The following is a 19,770-nucleotide window of genomic DNA, read 5'->3' as shown; positions in this document are numbered from 1 at the left end:
GCATAGCACAAAGGATAACAAATAATTATAAGCTATAATTAGTAGCCTGAAATATCAATACACGGATAATTTAGTCTCCTTCAACGGAAGCAATCTTCCGAACAGGCCTTCCATTGATATGCTTGGTGTAACTATAAGTGACCAGCTCAGGTACGGGGGCTCCATCGAAGCCAGAGTAAAGTTGGCCTCTCAGAAGCTGGGCGTACTGTACAGGGCCCGCAGATACTTTAATAGTACACAACTGCTGACATTGTGCAAATCGCAAGTGCGCCCTACTGTCGAATTTGGCAGCCATCTCTGGTCCGGAGCCCCAAAATACCTGATAAAAACCCTTGACTCTGTGCAAAAACGGGCGGTCCGTTTGATAGATTCCCCAATCTTAACAAACGGACTGCAATCTTTAGAGCACAGGCGTCAGGTAGGTATGCTGTCCTTGTTCTATCGGTATTACAATGGAAGATGCTCTGAGGAACTAGCGTCATTGATCCCTTCGGCACCGGTGCGTAGTCGGGATACACGCCAAACGCGCGCCCAACATTTGTACACGGTTGACATTTGTCACATGAGAACGGGTCGCTTCTACGATTCGTTCTTAAGTTCAACAGCTCGGCTGTGGAACGAACTGCCGGCCTCTGTGTTTCCTCCCTCCTACAACTTGGGACTCTTCAAGACCGATGATCTTCACGACAAGAAGATGTTCACTCCTTCCTCTCCACAAAAAGACCCTCCACACAGCATCCCCAAAGATGAAATAGGCCATGAGGGAAATTATTTTCTTCAGGGCCTCCTGTAAATTGAAAATATCTCCCGAGTAAAAATAAATACCGCCAACGGGAATTGAACCCGTGCTTTCTGATGTCCGGTCAGGTGCTCTGAACCACTGAGCCACGTCGGCTTATTTCCAACCCGCCAAATAATTCAATATGTACTAGTACCTCAATCAACAATTACTGCTTATTATATTTTTTCCACCTGTAAACAACCAACTTTATTATAATAGGAAAGGCTTAATTCCCGTTGGCGGCATTTATTTTTACTCGGGAGATATTTTCAATTTGTATTGATATTTCAGGCGACTAATTATTGCTTATAATTATTTGTTATCCTTTGTGCTATGCATAAAACCTTGTCTTATAAACATTAGTTTATCATTAAAAAATAATAAGTGTAGAATAATGCTGTATGGCGCGCACGTCTCAAAAGTATATTAAAAATAATTAACTCCTCCGCTTTACAATAAAATCCAAATAAATGGAATATTACTGAACGTATCCTAAAACCAAAAGTTGTTTTGGAAAGGTGATGAAATACGCTTTCAAATATTATTATTACAAATAAACATATATTTTTTTAATGTTCAAATTTGGAATGTAAACATAACAAATAAATAAAAATGGCACACTTTACGTTTTTTGTAACTAAAATTACTGATAATAAAAAAAAATATATAAAAACACGCGCATTATATTAGACAAACTAGCTGTACCCCCTTACGCGTTTCTGTGGCACAGTCTTTCTTTGCAGATAGAGAAACAAGAGTGCGTTTTACTTTTACCGACAACAGATGGCGCTGATTTAAAAAAAGTATGTTTGCCCAACAGATAGCTCTTTTTCAAAACAAGCATATTGTTACCTGTCGCAGGTGACAAAAAAGTTTGTTTTTACCTGTCACAGGTGACATCCATATAATATAGATGTATATAAACTCACACATATACAGGTTGTATCGGCAAGTACCCGACAAACTTTAACCAGCTATTATTCCTCAGCACATTTGGAGTAAAAAATGTTATGGGCGCTTTGCTGTCCGGTAACATTTTTTTTCCATTAAAAACAAAAAATAAATAAAAAATCCACACTCCGTCACTGTCATTTGCATGGTTTCTCGTGTTCAACAGCTGTTATTAGCAAGTGTGTCAAAAAGTATCCTCGCCACAGACATACGAATTAATAGACGAGAAGATAATGGCGAGGGGTAAAATCAACTGTTGAAGAACGAAGGGAGTGAAGCTGACTGTGATTCGTCAATAAATCAATCTGACAGTAAATAGGCATCTCCATAGACATATGAATATTAGTAGACCTGCCTTAAGTGATTAAAAGCGTATTATCCCCACTCCCCATACCGGTTCCATTGGAGCCGGCTGTGCTCGCGTATGGCCTCAAGTGAAATTTGAAAACGTGACGTCATCATTCTTGTGCGAACTATGGTCGAGGCATCATCGGTTCATTTTACGAAATAACACGGCAAAATGTTGACTTGTGATATGAAAACTTGTAAAAATAGATGTGAAAAAGAGAATAAACCCAATTGTCGTATTACATTCCATAAGTAAGCATTATTTTACTTTATTTTAAGCTTATTCACACCGTATTATATGGATCAGTTTTAGAAACATATACTATCACATCACAATGTAGCGATTCTCAAGTGTGCTCATCGTTGTTTACTGGGGTAAGTAAATTATGAAACATTTGTAAAAGTGTCTTAACTAAATACTCTGAAACTAACTACGACTCTGCAAACAGAAGAAATTTACTTTGCCGAATTTGGACTTCGCAAATTTGTTCATAACGTGGCAAGTAATTTGCGCTCCCATGTAAAAATGTCTATTCATTCAAAAGCAGATTTTACTTTTAAGTACTAAATGGTGATATTATAATGCGAGATGCCTATTTACTGTCAGATTGATTTATTGACGAATCACAGTCAGCCTTACTCCCTTCGTTCTTCAACAGTTGATTTTACCCCTCGCCATTATCTTCTCGTCTATTAATTCCTATGTCTGTGGGCATCTCGCATTATAATATCACCATTTACTTCTTAAAAGTAAAATCTGCTTTTGAATGAATAGACATTTTTACATGGGAGCGCAAATTACTCGCCACGTTATGAACAAATTTGCGAAATCCAAATTCGGCAAAAAAATTCGGTTCCATTTTCAGAGTCGAATATTTCGTTTAAGTATTTAGTTAAGACACTTTTATAAATGTTCATAATTTACTTCCCAGCAACCAACCAGCTTTGTGTTTCGCGTCCAGACGTTTCTCGATGTGATAGTAACAACTGATTCATATTATACGATGTGAATATTTATTTATTTATTTAGACGCCGTAAAAGGCTTTTACAATATACATGATTTATGTTTACAGTGGTTCACAGGAGCGAAACAGTATTATGTTAAACAGAATAATTACTGAGAAATTATGTTGAAAATTAAACAAGAATAACATCTGGTATACATAGGTACAATAGCATTTTTATTTTCAATCCGTACAGTAGTTTAGTATTGAGGTTATTGTTACCTTCAATATTGAATTTGGTTGAATTTGCTGAGAACTAAGAGTTAGCTCTATTGAATCAGGGCTGTCAGTAAGACATCTCATAACAATTTTGGGAAAAATTATAGTTTTGATTAAGTATATAAAATTATTAGATAACACTCTTCTGTCTGATATCTGATGTAAGTGCATAGTTTAGGTTCTGTGATAACTTATGAATAGAATGGTATTATGCCTAATAACATTGATAATTACGACAGAGGTATGTTATTATAGCCTTCTTATAACTATATTCCGTGCAGTTGAACACATCTACTACTTCTGAGAAAGCATTGCCAACTGCATGCAATCTAGGTATAAGCGAGTTTCTAAATGACTCAGTCCTGATATTGTTATTGAAATTAAAAAGAATTTTGGATCGAGTGGTTCTAGTGGGTATATGGAAGGTAATTAGGCTTAATATATCAGGGCTGTCTATAATACCATTGACAATTTTAAAAATAAAAGTCAAATCGGAAATAAGTCTTCTATCTGAGAGTTTAAGTAAGTTTAATTCTTTCATCAAGTGATTGTAATTTATTGATTCTATTGGTAGACCGAGTTTATAGTTAATGTATCTTAGGAATTTATGCTGAATTTTTTCAATAGAGTCGGAGTGGATTTTAAAGTAAGGACACCAAATAGGAGAATTATATTCGATTTGACTTCGAACAAGTGAGGAATATAAGATTTTTAGTGTTGAAATATTTTTAAAGTCTCTGCCATTTCGGAGAATGAAGCCGAGCATTCTTAATCCTTTGTTGGTGACTGTTACTACATGTGAAAGAAAGTTAAATTTTGAATCGAAAATAATGCCGAGATCATTAATTTCACTTGCAGAGGCGAGAGAAACATTATTAATTTTGTATTGATAGTTAAGGGGTTGTGTTGTTCTGAAAAATCTTATAATGTGGCATTTACTAATATTGAGATAAAGTTTGTTAGTTTTGCACCAATCTTGAAGTTTATTTAAATTTAATTGAATTTGAATACAGTCATTTATTGTTTTTATAATTTTAAATAGTTTAAGGTCATCGGCAAAAAGTAGCACTTCAACATTTTTATCAAATACAGTAACAATATCGTTTATGAAAAGGAGAAACAGTATTGGGCCTAAATGTGACCCTTGGGGTACACCGCTAGTAGCTATGAATTTGTGTGAAAGGTTAGAATTATTTTTTACTTGTAGATTTCTATTTGTTAAGTAGCTTTTTATCCATTCCAATAGTTTACCCTCAATTCCGATTTGACTAAGTTTATTGAGAAGAATTTTATGGTTTTTTTTTTATTTTTTTTTTTATTTTTTTTATAGTGAATACCTCACAAGAGTCCCAACTGCTCCCGTCTGGAGCCAGTGAGACTATGGCATACCCAATTGGGGGATGTTGTGAGGCTGAAGGTAAGTGGGGAAGTACCTGGCTATTCAGATCTAGTCACTAAACACGGCTAAAGCCATTTGGAGCAACGTTTCAATTCTGAATGGTGGTCTTACACCAGGGCGATACTGGTAGTATCTTCCACTCTGGAACGTGCCGCAAATATACTATATATTATTTTAATTAATTAATTGTGAAATAACACAAATTAATCAAATAAAATTTATTTACGTACGCCGGGTTCGAACCCGCGACCTTCGGAATGGCAGTCCAATGCGTTACCACTGGACTATGCCGGCCGTCGGTAACTATGGTTAACTTTGTCAAACGCTTTTACAAAGTCTGTATATATTGAGTCGACTTGGGTTTTGTTTTCGAGTGAACATGCTATAAAATTTTCATATAAGGAGAGATTTGTTAGTGTGGATCTGCCTGGCATAAATCCATGTTGATTAGTTACAATGATGTTGTTAATATGTATGGAGATTTTATCGAGGATAAGTTTTTCAAACAGTTTGGGGATAGTTGAGAGCATGCAGATGGGTCGGTAATTAGTGACATCATGAATATCGCTTTTTTTAAATACAGGTGTTAGATAGCAATTTTTCCATAGGTCGGGGAAGCTGCCAGAATTTAATGATTGGTTAAATATATGACATAGTGGATTGGCTATTATTGATGCACAGTTAATTAGAAAGGCAGGACTAATTTTGTCAGGACCCGCTTTTTTCGAGTTAAGTCGAGTGTTTTTATTTTGCGTATAACATCAGGAACATTTATATGTAAAGCGGGAATGTGGACCGATTCCTTTGGATGAAAGGGTGGAAGTTGAACATTTGGGATATCATTATCGTAAACATTTTTGAAGAAGTCGGCAAACAAATTAACGATGTCATTAGTATCACTACTACTTTTCCCTTCGAAATACATGTATGTTGGTAGGCTAGGTTTGTTTTTTCTTAGTGAGTTTACATGTGTAAAAAAGTTTTTGAATAGACTTTTCTGTGTTGAGTATGTATGTTTGATATAATTTTTTGGAGAGCTTTTTACAGTCAGTTCTATATTTATGAAATATTTTGTAGTCTGAGATAGAGTTGCTCTCTTTGAAATTTTTGTGCCAGATTTTTTTGTTAATTATTAAGTGTTTTAAGTCATTATTAAACCATTTGGGGAACTTTGATGGTTTGAATTGAATTAAGGGAACATATTTTTCAATAGCCGTGTTGATGATGGAGTAAAAAGATTTAAGATTTTGGTTAACATTTGTGTTTTTGTCTAAAAAGGACCAGTCTGTACTTTCTAAGTATTTTGTTATCAGTGGATAATCTGCTCTTGCAAAATTGTATGAATATTTAGGAACACTATTAGAGTAAATGTTTAGGAAGTTGTTAGTAATGGTGATGTTTAAGGGAGGATGGTGGGAATCTTCGGGAAGAAGGGGGTCTATGGATTTACATAATTTTACTGAAGGATCGCTACTAAATGCAAGATCTAGTAAGTGGTGATTAGAGTTGTATACGTTATTAATTTGTTTAAGACCTAGGAAATTTGACATATTTATAATTTCACGAGCATTAGCAGATGTATTAAAATGAGTTGTTGAGTTATCGCAATGGGTAATCCAGTCTATATTGGGAGTATTGTAGTCGCCGATTAGCAGCATTCTAGCTTCCGGATATTTGAGCTTGAGGGCCTCTACATCTTCAATGTGGTTTACGTAAATTTGTGTAATTGATCCGGGAGGAATATAAACACATCCAAGAATGATTTTTCCTAGGTTCGTCTTGAGTAGTAGGAAAATTTGTTCTATATTTTTGTGTTTGCATTTTAGCCTGGATGAAGTTATAGATTTGGTGACTGATATTAATACACCTCCTCCTCTTGATTTGGTGCTGGTGGCGGTACTTCTATCTAAGCGGTAGGTGTTGTGTGAAGTGAAGCCTAGTTCTTCTGTGTTAAAGGACGGATCCAACCAAGTTTCAGTCAGGAAATATATATGAAAGGGATGGATTGGAATCGATGATCTTAGCTCATTAAGTTTTGTGCGGCAGCCTCTGATATTCTGATAGTAAGCCATGATAGGTTTTAGTTTTTTGGGTTACTATTTACAATAACAGGTTTATTATTTTTGTATTTTATTGTGAGTCCAATCTCACCATCTTTGGTTCTTTGTTCTAGTGTTAAACGTAGCTTGGTGAGATAGTTTCTTTGAGCTGGGGTTTGGTCTGAATAAATAAAGTAAAATAATGCTTATATATGGAATGTAATACGACAATTGGGTTTATTCTCTTTTTCACATCTATTTTTACAAGTTTTCATAGTACAAGTCAACATTTTGCCGTGTTATTTCGTAAAATGAACCGATGATGCCTCGACCATAGTTCGCACAAGAATGATGACGTCACGTTTTCAAATTTCACTTGAGGCCATACGCGAGCCCAGCCGGCTCCAATGGAACCGGTATGGGGAGTGGGGATAATACGCTTTTAATCACTTAGGGCAGGTCTACTAATATTCATATGTCTATGGTCCTCGCTCTTTCGTACACACTAAATAATAATAGTTAAAAATGAGACGAATGGTGCCGTGCCATTTCGTTGTGATTGTAAAAGCGCGCCAACGTAAGTACGTACGTACATTATTCAACGAAACTCGAACAAAATATTGCCAGACGGGTTTTCAAACTTTGACAAAGGATAAAACATTGGTGACATGTGGTGAAAATATGAATAGTAAATTTTTTATTAAAAAAAATGTTGCCGGACAGCAAAGTGCCCATAACATTTTTTACTCCAAATGTGCTAAGGAATAGCTGGTTAAAGTTTGTCGGGTACGTGCCGATACACCCTGTATATACGAATGCAACATTGTGTCAAAATTTGAAAGCAATTGATGAAGAACTTTCGGAGATATAAGATTTTGAACAAACGAACATTTACATTTTTATTTATATAGATGTATTACAAAAAGTTTCTCTCACCTCACTTTTTTTTCGTTTCATATAAAAATATTTAATAAAAAAATCCTGATTTTTCATATATTTTTTTCAAATTTGCGTTCGGAATCTTTGTTTTCATAGAATTCTATTTTTTAATTCTTCTGTGGTTAACTTCGATATTTAAATATTGTTTGGAAGTAAGAGCTTCACAGATGCACTCATAGAGGGCAGTGCATAGAGCTTGCTTGGAAGTCCGCAAGATGGCAGCTAGTAGCCAGTAGTCGCCAGGGCCAGTGATAATGCTCCCAGACAAACTTACTGTTTCAGATCTCAATTAGCCAGCTTCTAGTTAGGTCGACTATCGAGTCACCATTGTAATACGCGAAGTATTAATAAATCCATGATTTATCACAAAGAACCATTTATTTATAATCTCCTTCCACGACGAGATGGAGAACTGTTTGTGGGAACACAACAAATATATAGCCTGGTGTTTTCTCTTTTTAATAGCGTTGAGACTATATTTCTCACCATGGCAATAAGGGAGATACAAGATTTCTGTGAGACCATGTGAGTTGCTCCCAAGAGCATATAATACAATTCTATCGGTTTTTATTTGTTAATTGCATTTATCCAGGCTTCCTGTGGCTTTTCTTGAATTTGGTAGACAAAAATAATTGAAATAACTTTCCTAAGGCTTCTAGACTCGTACAAATTAATTAGTCTTATAAACTGTCTCTTGTTTTTGTTGTTTGTATCGCTTTGCGCACACAATTTTGTCTTGTTATTACACATTGGAGGAACAACAATTTTTACCCTTCCCTCGAGTTCAGGTGCTCAGAATTTTTTCATTGAATTAAGTTGAATAAAAACAATACGTAATTTACTTATGTAAATCATTCTATTAATACAGGGTTTTCCAATAAGAGGTGTTATTTTGATATTCAACCGCAAAAGATCAATGGTTTCGTTGATTGTGTGGCACGTAGCGCCGTCTTGTTGAAAGTAAACGTTGTCCAGATCAATACCATCCAATTCCGGCCATAAAAAATCATTAATCATCTCTCGATAGCGCAATCCATTCACCGTAACTGTTGCTCCAGCCTCATTTTCGAAAAAGTAAGGTCCAATGACTCCGCCGGACCATAAACCGCACCAAATAGTCACACGTTGAGGATAGAGAGGCTTTTCAACAATAACTCTTGGGTTTTCCGAGCCACAGATGCGACAATTTTGCTTGTTGACGATGCCACCGAGGTGGAAATGGGCCTCATCACTCAAGATGATTTGCATTTGATTCACTCAAGTGAATTTTAATAATTTCAATGCGTTGTTGAAGCGTGTATCGTGACATTTGTATCAATGGCGTAGTTTCTACTTGTCAAATGTCAAAAAATGACAGCTGCAAAAGTAACATCTACCGAAATAGCGAGCTATTCAAAATAACACCTCTTATTGGAAAACCCTGTATTAGATTATGTAAACCCGGGCTCTCTGCGTTCATAGTCGATGATTTTAACCAATTAAATTTATGCATCGTCTCATGACTTGCCTAAGTATTCGATTTACTTGTTCGTGCCAATTCACTTGTTTTTATATCTTTAAATATATTGTTAATTTTTTTGTTGCAGTTTAATTTCATTGTGACCGGATAAAAGGAAGAATAAAGAAAAATGATTCCCTACAAGATGCCAACGATTTTGGACTACGGAGATTGTGAGTAAAATGAATTCAATCATTTATCATTAAAGCGATGTACTACGTCGTGTAATATTTTAAATTGAGCCGCTATTAATAACAACCCTTACGTAGATGGCGATAAGGTTTAAATTCCCGCTTAACACCATCCGCCTGTTTTGATTTATCCAAAAAAAACATGGCCAAAAAGTGCCTTTTATTTTATTTTGTGGATGTTCAGGCACAAATATTATTTTTTTTCGATCATTTAATAAATAACTTAATTTGCCACATTATACAATAAAACAATAACCGAAAATGGTTTCGTAAGTAGGAGATTTTGAACATTAAAGCAGTTTTCATAGGCCTATACATTATATTTTTCTGGGCTTATAAAAAGACTTATCTAAAAAATACTCGATTATTTCAAAGGTCAAGATGTATTCTACTCGCGGTATTGAATTAAAGCATCTGAAACATTTCTAGGCGACCAAATTTTCAAACCAAAAACACATGATTTTGCATTACTACGTATGGCATCGCCTTTTAACTCCCGCTTGACATTCAATTTCAAATACATTCATTTTTTTTTTAAATTTCAAATTCATTCGCTGTTTTTTGACGCATCGAGAAAAAAAAAACTTTCAGATTTTAATATCACAAATGGACATAATGCCATCAACAAACTAAGTTGCGCGGAGCGCGTGAGGTGACGCGACTGTCCCCCTTTCTATGATTTTTAAATAAATTAATCTGACAGTATACAGGCAACTCACTTTGCATATCACCATTCATTCCTTGAAAATGAAATCTGTTTACAATTATTAGTACTTTTTACAAAGGTTTTTAAAAACTTGTTATAATTTACCCATCTTACTCAATTTTAGCGTTGCTACGCCAGGCTGTCAATTTAAAAATGAACATCCAGATCCTGCGCAGAAATGTCCCACAGTGAACTGCGCTGCAAACCTTTGCCTTACTGTTCTGCGCACGGTCTGGTTATTTCAATGTGCACTCTTCGGTGATCAATGTACGACTAATATCGTAGTTTATTCTAAGCATTCTCGAACCATCCTGGTGCCAAAAGATGGTCACGTGGTTTGCCTCCAACTCGTCGAAATGATACACATATTTCATTGTTAGGACAAATTTTTGGCAATTTGGATGTCTATGGCAAATCATGACCGGGTGAACTGTTTGGCGGTTTTCTGTTTTATGGAATTACTTCAAATCGTCTAAGGTAAACATTTAAATGCAAAGAAATAGCTTTGTGTTCTCTCTTTTTAAATCTTTTTTACTATATGTCTAACTATTATACAAAAGGAGACAGAAAGAGTTTTATGAGAATGTTTCATTTGGTAACAACAGATATAGCACTATATAGTGGTGTTAAGACTATTTATTTCAAAATAATGCAAAATCCTGTGTTTCGGTTTAAAAATTTGATCGGCCGGGAATACTATAGGTGTTTTAATTAAATACTGAAAGGTTTTAAGTAGAACTTAAAACCTTTCCCTGTATTTTAACCAAGCATTTTTTTAAGTAAGTCATTTTATAAGCCTAGAAAAAAAAATATATCAGGCCTCTGAAAATTGCTTCGAAGTGTAAAATCTCTTACGAACTTTTTTCGGATTTGATTTTATTGTATAATGTTGCAAATTAAGTTAGTTAGAAATTCATGAAAAAACATTTTGAAATTTGTGCCAGAACTTAATTTTGTTTAAATAAATATCTACATGAGTTCTAAGAAAATCTTGTATTTACACAAAACAGTAAATATGTCTCTATCACCTAATACTACAGTAGAATCATTGTTAATTCGGTTGAAAATGAAAGCAATTCTGAATAAATATTTAAAAAAATCAATCAAATCAGTTAAATTATTGAGTTGGATTGTTAATCATCTTAACAATAGGGTGCTTAGCGTAAAGATTGATTCTGTACGGTCTTATATATTTGAGGCCACAGGTGGGGTTCCTCAAGGGTCCCACCTTGGCCCAATATTTTTCTTATTATTCATCAATGACATTGTTGACCAATTTAATGATGTAGTAGTTCTGCTATTTGCTGATGACTTAAAATATATAGAAAATAATACGAAATGTATACGATTGCCAAATTTTACAGACTAACTTAGAACAACTTGAAAATCGATGGTGTGAACAAAATGCTTTATTTTTGAACATTCAGAAATGTCAAGTAATACGATTTTCCAAAACTTGTTATAATATCTTACATGAATATACATTAAATAATTCAAAAATCTCAAATTCGTGACATGGGCGTAACTAAATAATTCAATGAAAACTTGACATTATTCATTGCACATATCAACTATACGAGTATAACCAATAAGGCTTTAAAGATGCTTGGCTTCCTTTGCAGAACTTTAACTGATTTTAAGTCCTTAGATTGTATGAGAACCCTCTATATTTCATTAGTCAGAAGTCATGTGGAATATAATTCAAAATGAAAAAGTTTTTTGTTTTAAACCACTTTATTTCATTATATATGTCGACCGGTTTCGATTGTTCCCAACCTTCTTCAGGACAATACATATATAAACTAAATATAGTACAGAGAAATCTTATGAGGTAAACAAAAATGAAATAGAAAGCATTTGGACGGGCACAGAGCCCCAGCTTAACACATTCCTAACACTCCTTAATTCCTTCCATAAACAAATACAATTCACACCAGAGATATATAATAGGCATAAATTCCAGCTTAAATTTTCTCGATCTTTCTTTATCTATCATTAACTATAAAATTTTCTCGATCTTTCTTTATCTATCATTAACTATAAAATTAGCTTCAACATTTATAGAAAACCCACTTTATTGACACCATAATCCACAATTCTTCCAACCACCCTATCTCACATAAACACTCCTCTTTCCACAGCATGATTCACCGGCTAGTCACTATTCCTCTATCTAATAATAATTTTTCAAATGAACTTCTTACAATAAAACAAATAACTAAAACTACAAAAAAACATAATTTTTCAATAGAAACGTATGAACGCGTAAATGAAACAACTTAAAAAAATACAGTACTATAGCTAAGATTATCTGTGTCAGTTTCACTTGATCTTTTTGCTTTCTTATAAAATTATTTACAAAACAAATAAAAACCACTTTTGTGCTTGAAATCGAACGTTTCTAGACTCCGTTTGTCAAGCGATTTTAATGCATATTACCTACAATATAAGATATACCAAGAATATACACATTTTTGGCTTGTAAATTCCTATTAATTTGATTGTCTTATGATTTTTGCAGCTCTGAAACAGATGTCGGCAATATTAAAAAAGAAAAGGAAATAAGTCGAAAATCCCAGATAATCTTTTGACATTTAACGGAGATTCGTCTGTAATATTTTAGTATTGTTATCAAATGGCTTGGGTTTTTTTTTGCTACATAGATAAGCATAATTCGAAAGCTTAAATTCTCTTCGTTATCACCATTATAAAACCATATCTTACCTTTTCAACTGTAGAGCGATGATAAAATGTTCTGTGTAATATTTGTTTCACTTTACACAATATGTAATTACAATCTTAGAATGCAATGAAAACGTACTGCGTAAATATACAAAGAAAATTTAGTAACATAAGTAAAGGGTTTTCCAATAAGAGGTGTTATTTTGATATTCAAAGAAACTTTTCCCGTAAAAGATCAATGGTTTCGTTGCTTGTGTGGCACGTAGCGCCGTCTTGTTGAAAGTAAACGTTCCAGATCAATACCATCTAATTCCGGCCATAAAAAATCATTAATAATCTCTCGATAGCGCAATCCATTCACGGTAACTGTTGCTCCAGCCTCATTTTCGAATTAGCATTAGAACAGCCTCATTCGATTAGCGTAGGGAGTGTGGCGAACCCATCGCTCAGGGAGTGGAAACACGACCTGCAATAGCCATCCCAAGCTAAGGTGTGGGATACCGTGCTCAGGGCTGAATGACACTGGGGAACAGTGTCACGAACGGTTCCTCCGAGACACAAGGTCGCATCTCGGAGTATACAGACCTTACCCCGGCATTCGGGGCTCTGCTGGGGTGGACCTTTTATTTCCCTAGATACTCGTGGGACCAAATATGGAGTGCAAAAACAAAGACAACACTGACGAGGGACCTTTAAGGAACCTAGGGGGAGTGGAAGGAGGAGTTGAGGCCGCCTCGGTGGACTCATCCCTCTTGGGGCCTTTGAGGAACCAAGAGGAAGTGGAGAGGAGAGATGGGACCACCCTGGTGGACTCTTCCCTTGAGGGGCCCTCTGGGAACCGTAAAGAAGGACCTGCGACGGACGCAACGCGGCGGGATCCCCCAGGGGATCCAGACGTGGAAATGCAGGGACCATCAGGGGACCTGGAAAATAGCGCATGTCGGGAGTCGGGATAAGGAAGGCCACTTTCACGGTGCGCCCTCCTAACACCGAGGAGCGTAAATAGGAGGAATGACCCAAGGATTAGGCAGTAATGGCTAAAAACTTACAGTTCATTCAAATAAACTTGCACCGCAGTCCGGCAGCGACTGCAGTGCTTAGCAGTAGAGTCACCCGGGACAGTGTGGACGTCGCGCTGATCCAAGAACCCTGGACTTATAGGGGGAAGGTCAGAGGACTAAACATGAACCAAGGTCTACTCTATTATAACGAGTCGGGGGACAGACCCAGGGCCTGTATTCTCATCAGAGGGATACCTGGCACACTGCTACCCGAACACTGCAGTAGGGACTTAGTGGCTGTGAAGCTACAGGTCACGCTGGACCAAAGAAGCAGGGAAGTAGTTGTGGCATCAGCATACATGCCCTATGACTCTGTGGAACCACCACCCTCAAGGGAAATAACGAGACTCGTCCAGGACTGCAGGGAGAAGGGTAGGGAACTGATTCTCGGAGCAGATGCTAACTCGCACCACACTGTGTGGGGGAGTACGGACATCAACAAACGAGGACAGGACCTCCTGGAATACCTGATGACAGTGAACCTTGAGATTCTTAATAGAGGTAGGGAACCCACCTTCGTTATAAGTAACAGACAGGAGGTGATAGACCTGACCCTAGGAACATTGAGAGTCTCAGGATGGAGAGTATCGGACGAACCATCCCTGTCGGACCACCGACACATAGAATTTAAACTAGAGGGAGAAACAAGCAAAACGGGGACCGATACATATAGGAACCCAAAAGCAACTGACTGGACTAGATACTCGGAGGAACTAAATATAGGAATGACAAGATTCCCAGCTAAATACGGCTGCCCCGAAGAAATTGAGGACGCAGTAGAAGTACTGAGGGACTCAATGATAAGGGCATACGAAAATAGCTGCCCTCTGAAGACAAGTACCAGGGACAAAACACCGTGGTGGAGCAGAAGACTGCAGGAGCTACGGAAAATAGTAAGGCAAGCTTTCAACAAGGCCAAAAAGTCAGGAAACTGGGATGCCCACAAGCAATACCAGAAAGAGTACAAGGTGGCAATCCAGAAAGCCAAAACATGCTCCTGGGAGAAATACTGTGGGGAGGTGGAAACCATCCCACAGACTGCAAGAATCCAAAAAATTCTTGCAAAAGACCCAGGGGCAGCAAAAGGCCCATTCAAAAAATCAGATGGAGGATTTACCAACAGTTGGGAGGAGGAGTTGGAGGTACTGCTGGGGAAACATTTTCCCGGCTACAAAAAGTTATAAGCAGATGACACCGGTCCACCACCAGCCCGAGTTACACGGGAAGGTAAGGACTGGGACACTGCGGCTAAAATAGTTACTCCCTCCAGAGTTAAATGGGCAATCAGAGGGTTTGACCCTTTTAAAAGCGCAGGAGAGGATGGAATCTTTCCGGCACTTCTACAGAGGGGTCTAGATACAATCCTACTTCCGGTGACGAAGATCCTGAGGGCATGCTGTGCCCTCGGATACATCCCCATACCATGGCGGAAGACAAGGGTAGTGTTCATACCCAAACCGGGGAGAGCTGACTACGACCAACCAGGTGCATTCCGCCCAATTAGCCTCACCTCATTTCTTTTGAAGACAATGGAGAGGCTAATGGACAGGCACATAAGGGACGGGGCACTGAAAGAGAAGCCCCTCCACGAGTTACAATTTGCTTACCAAGCAGGTAAGTCAGTCGACGCGGCACTGCACAAGTTGGTGTACAAACTGGAGCAGGCACAAGCGACTGGGGAACTGGCGGTAGGGCTATTCCTGGATATAGAGGGAGCATTTAACTGCACCACTATTAAATCCATTGATGAAGCGGCAGAAAGACATGGACTCGACGAAACCACCAGAAGGTGGCTGAGGAACATGCTCTCAGGCCGGATACTTACGGTGACAAGGGGTGAGGTAAGCATCAAAGTGCTGGTGACACGAGGGTGTCCACAGGGAGGGGTCTTATCACCCTTGCTGTGGAGCCTGGTGGTGGACAACCTCATCCGGAAACTCAACAACAGGGGCCTATATACGCAAGGGTATGCGGATGACATTGCAACCATAATAAGGTGTTGGGATGCAGACACAACCCGAGGCCTTATACAGTCAACACTGGCAACAGTGGAAGAATGGTGTGAAGAAACAGGACTGTCAGTCAACCCAGACAAGACAGAACTAGTAATCTTTACGCGTAAAAGGAAACTAGAAGGATGGAGCAATCCAACCTTCTATGGAAAGGAATTAGAACCCTCTGACACGGTTAAGTACCTCGGAGTCATCATAGATGCCAAACTGAGCTGGAAAAACCAGGTGGAAACTGTAGGCAGAAAGGCCTGTGCTCTGATGTGGGCAACTAGGCGAATCTGCGGCAGAACGTGGGGTCTCAAACCTAAAATGATGCAATGGCTTTACACAGCCGTTGTAAAACCAAGGATCATGCACGCAGCCCTGGTCTGGTGGAGGAGAACAACACTGAAAACAGTGATGGTCACACTCAATCACATACAGGGACTTGCATGCAGAAGCATCACAGGAGCCATGAGAACCACTCCAATACTAGCCATGGGAGTGCTGCTGAACCTACCCCCACTAAACATAGAAATAGAGGGGGCGGCGATTGCGGCAGCCTACAGGTTACATTGCAATGGCCAATGGAGAGGAGAGTTGCCCAGAAACAGTCACACGGAGATAGGAATAAGACTGAGGGCAATTAGTCCGACGGCTGGGATGAAGCAGGACGGCAAACAAGCCGAATACTTCTTCGGACAGCTGTTTAAAGTGACGTACCCCACAAGGGAGGAATGGGACTCGGTCCCAGGTCCAAACTCCAAACAGGAACTAATCTGGTTCACAGATGGGTCCAAGATGGAGGAAGGAACAGGGGCCGGGGTCTGTCTACAGGGATCTAAGAGGGAACTCAGTATACCTCTAGGAATGCACTGCACTTTGTTTCAAGCTGAGATGAAAGCCATCTTAGCCTGCGCACAGGAGAATATGAGTATCGGGTACAGAAATAAGAACATAAATATATGTTCAGATAGCCAGGCGGCCTTAATGGCACTGGAAAGTAACCGATGCGACTCCAGACTGGTGATGGAATGCAGGACTATCCTTATAGAACTGGCGACCATCAATAAAGTAACCCTGTTCTGGGTACCAGGACATAAAGGTATTGAGGGCAACGAGCGGGCTGACGAACTAGCAAGGAAAGGGGCGAAAGCACCACTTGCGGGATCCGAGCCGGCCGTAGGAGTAGCAGCTTGCCACACCAAACTACATATCAAGAGGTGGGTCAAATCCCAACACTGGAAGGAATGGAAGAAGGCACCCGGAATGAGGCAATCTAAAGTACTCATAAACGGACCGGACCCTAACCGAACCAGGCAACTACTCGATATGGACAGAAACTCACTGAGGGAACTGGTAGGACTATTAACGGGACACTGCCATCTCAGGAGACACATGCAACTGTTGGGAGTGGAAAACACCAACATCTGTAGGAAATGCGAAGAGGAGGAAGAGACTCCAATTCACCTATGGTGCCAATGTCCCGCTCTGCTGGGAATAAGGCTCAGATACCTGGGAAGACACAGTGTGGAACCAGAAGACATCGCCACATATCCAATGACAGCCCTGGTGAACTTCATTAAAGGGACCGGGTTACTGGCAAGGGAATGAGGTAAAATGGGAGATAGTACAATGGGCCCATGGCCTAAGTGCTCGCGGGGAACTTAAGTAAACCGCCTCCGACCGAAAAAAAAAAAAAAAAAAAAAAAAAAAAAAAACCATCCAATTCCGGCCATAAAAAATCATTAATCATCTCTCGATAGCGCAATCCATTCACCACAACTGTTCCTCCAGCCTCATTTTCGAAAAAGTAAGGTCCAATGACTCCGCCGGACCATAAACCGTACCAAACAGTCACACGTTGAGGATAGAGAGGCTTTTCAACAATAACTCTTGGGTTTTCCGAGCCCCAGATGCGACAATTTTGCTTGTTGACGAAGCCACCGAGGTGGAAATGGGCCTCATCACTCAAGATGATTTGTATTTGACTCACTCAAGTGAATTTTAATAATTTCAATGCGTTGTTGAAGCGTGTATCGTTCCATTTTTATTAATGGCGTAGTTTCTACTTGTCAAATGTCAAAAAATGACAGCTTCAAAAGTAACATCTACCGAAATAGCGGGCTATTCAAAATAGCACCTCCTATTGGAAAACCCTGTAGTAATGCGGAAAAAAATTATATTTTGAATTTATATTTTATATGTTTACCGTACAAGAGCTATTATTACTGCTCCCAACCGTCAGGAGCGCGTGAGACTATGGCATCCGCAATTGGAGTATGTTGTGATTCTGAAGATAGTGGGGAAAAGAAGGAGATGGGGTGATGAAGGTTGGGGAGTACCTGGCTATTCAGATATGCTCACCAAACACGGCTAAAATCTTTTCAAGCAACGTTTCAATTCTGAATGGTTGTCTTATACCAGGGCGATACTGAAAGTTTCTTCCAGTCTGAATATGAAAAAATGTGTAAAATATGTTATCTTTTGGGATACTGAGTGGAGAGTTTCACTGGCTCCAGGCGGTTGGGAATAGTTGGGACACTTAGGCAGTAGATTAATTAAAAAACTTTCTTGGCACGCACTTCATTCACATTCATAAATACTCTTCTGTTATTTCGACTCTTGACATTGACTATTTATATAATTCACTTTTGCGTCATATAATCTCCTTACACTCATATATTCGTTCATTCAAATTTAAAAAGAAATAACCTAAATTATCAATTAAACACTAATCCAGTCGTTAATTCAATACGGAATTATTGGATGGGGGGTCATACAAAAAGATTCTAACCCCGGTCAAAGTGGTCCAGAAGCTAATCCTCAAAGTAATCCTCAAAGTAATCCTCAAGAAACCCTCCACGTATCCTACAGAAACACTATTCACAGATTTCGTGGTGCCCCGAGTAGAAGATATATTCAAGAAAAATGCAATTATCCAAATTTATAAAGATAATATAATCAAAAAATTTGAAACCCACTTATCTAAAAGATATCAATACAATATTAAAATTCCAAAATTTAATACCAAACAAATGCAAAATAACTATAAATATTTAGGACTATTTAGGACCTACAACATGGGATTCTTCAAGACCCATGTTTACTCCTTCCTCTCCACAAAAAGACCCCCCACACAGCATCCCCAAAGATGACATAGGCCCTGAGGGAAATTATTTTCTTCAGGGCCTCCTGTGTGGAGTTAATATAAAAATTAAAAAAACCTTCCGATTGAAATAAAGAAATTAAAGGATATTAACATACTTAAACTAAAACTGAAGTTACTCTTTCAGAAATAATTAACTAAATAATTGCCTGTTTTTCCCTTCATTGATATTTATTATCAGTCTATACTCATCTCCACTGTATTTAGATTTTGTCTCTTTATATATTGTTCCTATCATATATATACTTACTTATAGCATAATGATATTCTATTTCTCTTATAATTAGTGTAACTCTCTCACCAAGCACAAGAACCAGTTTCTTCATTGGTGAGATTGCGAACATAAATATATTTTGTAATGTAAATATATTTTTTATGTACTCATATTATATCCTGTACCCACTTTATATATATCAAATAAAAATAAAAATAAATCACTTTACCAATTCAAACCATTAAGTATTTGGTTCAGTTGGTCAGACTAAAAGTGTGGTGAACTATTTATGTTTTTTAAATTATTTTTCACGAGATTCTCAATTGTCTGGATATGGGTTGTAATGTTTTCACCCTCCCTCAACGTTCTCGTTAACGAATTAACATTTTGTTCGTTTGATTTGCAACTTCTCGCGGTTTATCAACCCTTCAATCTTAACGAATTAATATGTCACGTTGTGTAATTTTTTGTTTCGACAGGGATTAATTCATTGAAGGATCCTTTTAATTGGTTGTGGTAACTTTGGTTCTTTTTAGATGAGGCGTGTTACATTCTGTATGGTTTGAAAATAAGACAA

General features: G+C 37.9%; 1 protein-coding gene across 2 annotated transcripts in view; it reads left to right on the top strand.

Moving 5' to 3' along the window:
• The window catches only part of Gk2 (Glycerol kinase 2), a 124,435-nt gene that overhangs the window by 17,040 nt on the left and 87,625 nt on the right, over nucleotides 1–19,770 (top strand). For both annotated transcript variants that reach the window (XM_089649651.1, XM_089649650.1), the window contains exon 2: nucleotides 9,268–9,352. In XM_089649651.1, the coding sequence (XP_089505777.1) occupies nucleotides 9,310–9,352 (43 nt within the window). In that variant the 5' untranslated portion in view covers nucleotides 9,268–9,309. The remainder of the gene's footprint in view (nucleotides 1–9,267; nucleotides 9,353–19,770) is intronic.

The sequence above is a fragment of the Hesperophylax consimilis genome, chromosome 30 (assembly GCF_061612785.1).
Source record: "Hesperophylax consimilis isolate HC1 chromosome 30, BYU_Hcon_1.0, whole genome shotgun sequence".
Lineage (NCBI taxonomy): Eukaryota > Metazoa > Arthropoda > Insecta > Trichoptera > Limnephilidae > Hesperophylax > Hesperophylax consimilis.
This window is presented reverse-complemented; position numbering and strand designations above follow the sequence as displayed.